Here is a 2,784-nt window from a genome sequence, read left to right as displayed (position 1 = left end):
CACAACCAACTCAAGACACATCTAATTGGATTAATGTACATAGGCGTAGACGTAAAAGGGGGCCTGTTGTTATTGGAGTAAAATCATCAGATGACTTGGAAGTTGTTATTCAAAAAAAGTGGATTCATATTTCTTCTTTTAAGCCTACTGTCCTGCCAGAGCAAATCATAAATTATGTAAATAAGAACTCACAGATTAGTAAAGAGCATCTGCTTTGTTTTGCTTTGATAAAGAAAGATGCTAATGTCAATGATTTAAAACGAATAAATTTTAAACTTGGTGTATCTCCGTGCTTCTACAAAGATCTTTTGAATCCTGAACTCTGGCCAACTGACATTAAAGTTCGGCCATTCATAAATTTTCAAAGGAATCTCGTTCAGAACGATCATCAGTAGCTTTAAGTAAAAAAGGTTTTCAGATATACTATCAAAATTTGTCTGGAATGCGCACTAAATCTAAAATGGTTTATGATTTCTCATCTCAATGCTTATTTGATGTGATTGTTTTAGTCGAGACCTGGCTAAATCCTGACTTTTATGACGCTGAATTTTTTGATATTAATCTTTATAATGTTTATCGGAAGGATAGAAATGCAGCTCGTACTGGTTGTACTAGAGGAGGTGGAGTTTTAGTTGCCGTTAAAAAATTTTATAAGTCTTCTTTAATTAACATTGATGATAATAATGGCCTATTAGATCAACTTATTGTATCCATTACTGGATTTAATATTGTATTGCATTTATCTGTTTCTTATATACCACCTAATATATCTAATAACATTTACTCGGCTCATGTTTCAAACATTTTATCTGTGAATGATAAATTGGCATTAAACTCTCGTTTATGTGTTCTCGGAGATTTTAATCTTTCTGATGTTTTGTGGACACAAATTAATAATAGTGCTTCACTATTTCCTCTTAATGTAAATAAATTTAATGAAATTGAAGTTATTGACAGTTTGCTTTCAATCAATTTAATTCAAATCAATCATATTGCTAATAGTTTAAATCGGTTTTTGGATTTAATTTTTGTTCCTTATGACTGTAAGTTTAAAGTTTTCGAAAGTTTTTTGTCAATATCGAGCCGCAACATAAATCATTTGCCTTTAGTGATTGAAATTGAATCTTATAATTTCTTTAATTGCATTGATTTATCAAATTCTTTAGATTTTAACTTTAATTTATGTAAGTCAGATGTACTTAACTCTATTTTTAATGGTATTAACTGGATGGATATTTTGTCTGGACCATCAACCTCATCTTGCTATGATAAATTTGTTGATGTAGTTCTAAATGTTTGTAAAGAAAATATTCCATTAAAGAAAAAGAAGCCTTATAAATTACCTTGGTATACTCGTGGTCTTAAGAGACTTAAAAACCTTCGAAACAAATTCCATAAACGCTTTGTTAATTCAGGCTCAGCTGATAGTCATACCAAATTTATTCACTATCAGCGTGAATTTAATTGCTTGAATAAATTTCTCTATAGACAATACATACTTGGGAAAGAAAATGAAATAAGAAGTAATCCCAAATATTTTTGGTCTTTTATTAAATCAAGAAAGCAAGTATCTGATATACCAAAGATTATGAACTATGGTGATAAAACCTCTGTATCTTGCAGTGAATCTGTAAATATGTTTGCCGAATTTTTTGAATCAAATTTTAAACCACCTTCTAATAAAAATTATATCTCTAATTCTTCTCATATGCCATTTGTGGACATTGGTTTCATGGCTGTCTCAGAGGATGAAGTCTTTAATGCAATTATGAATAGTAAAGATAGTTACAAATCTGATATTGACGGCTTTTGTGGTCATTTACTAAAGATTTGTGCATCTTCTTTAAAAACCGCACTTACTTTTATTTTTAATTTATCTCTAAAAGAAGGAATTTTTATAGATAAATGGAAGTTTGCAGCTATAACTCCTGTTTTCAAGGATGGCAGAAGGGATAATGTTACTTGTTATAGGCCTATTTCGAAATTATCTTGTGTTTCAAAGTTATTTGAGCATATAGTCTATAATAGACTATTTTTTATTACTAAATCGTGGATTTTACCTAATCAACATGGTTTTTTTCCAGGTAGATCAACTACAACTAACTTATCTGTTTTTACTGAATTCTGTATATATTCCTTAGAACAGCGCAGTCAAGTAGACACTATTTATACCGATTTTTCTAAAGCCTTTGATAAAGTTTCGCATAATATTCTTATAGGTAAATTACAAATGTTCGGTTTTCACTCTAATTTTTTAAATTGGTTAAAATCCTATTTATCAAATAGATTATGTAAAGTTGTTGTAGAAAATTATTTTTCAAAGACTTATGTTCAGTCTTCTGGGATACCTCAGGGTAGTGTTTTGGGTCCACTTTTATTTATTTTATTCATTAATGATATCTCATCATGTTTTAAATATGCTAAATGTTTACTTTATGCTGATGATTTAAAAATATTTCACAGGATCGATACAGTACAACATTTCTTGAATTTGCAATCTGATTTAGCCAATTTTCTTTGTTGGTGTAAGTCTAATGAACTTCATTTGAATTTTGATAAATGCTTTCATTTAACTTTCACAAGATCTCCAAATCCTATTCCAACGGTTTACAAAATTGGAAACTATAGTTTAAAATCAGTCAAATCTATTATAGATTTGGGAATTGTATTTGATTCAATGTTATTGTTTACTCAACACATTGACTATATTCTCCCAAAAGCTTATTCTATGTTTGCCTTCATTAAGAGAAATTGTTCTGAATTTACAGATCCTTGTACTCTTAA

At 29.3% G+C, this 2,784-nt stretch overlaps 1 protein-coding gene across 1 annotated transcript; it reads left to right on the top strand.

The window, feature by feature from the left end:
* Positions 1 to 460: 460 nt before the first annotated feature.
* On the top strand, positions 461 to 2,306 carry LOC119611141. The gene is made up of 4 exons (XM_037966621.1): positions 461 to 1,043; positions 1,167 to 1,964; positions 2,085 to 2,219; positions 2,287 to 2,306. The coding sequence occupies exons 1-4, from the start codon at positions 461 to 463 to the stop codon at positions 2,304 to 2,306; spliced, it is 1,536 nt and encodes a 511-aa protein (XP_037822549.1).
* The last annotated feature ends 478 nt before the right edge of the window (positions 2,307 to 2,784 follow it).

Source organism: Lucilia sericata, unplaced genomic scaffold, assembly GCF_015586225.1.
Source record: "Lucilia sericata isolate MDLA Ls3-8-SP2 unplaced genomic scaffold, ASM1558622v1 Contig001374F_arrow, whole genome shotgun sequence".
Lineage (NCBI taxonomy): Eukaryota > Metazoa > Arthropoda > Insecta > Diptera > Calliphoridae > Lucilia > Lucilia sericata.
This window is presented reverse-complemented; position numbering and strand designations above follow the sequence as displayed.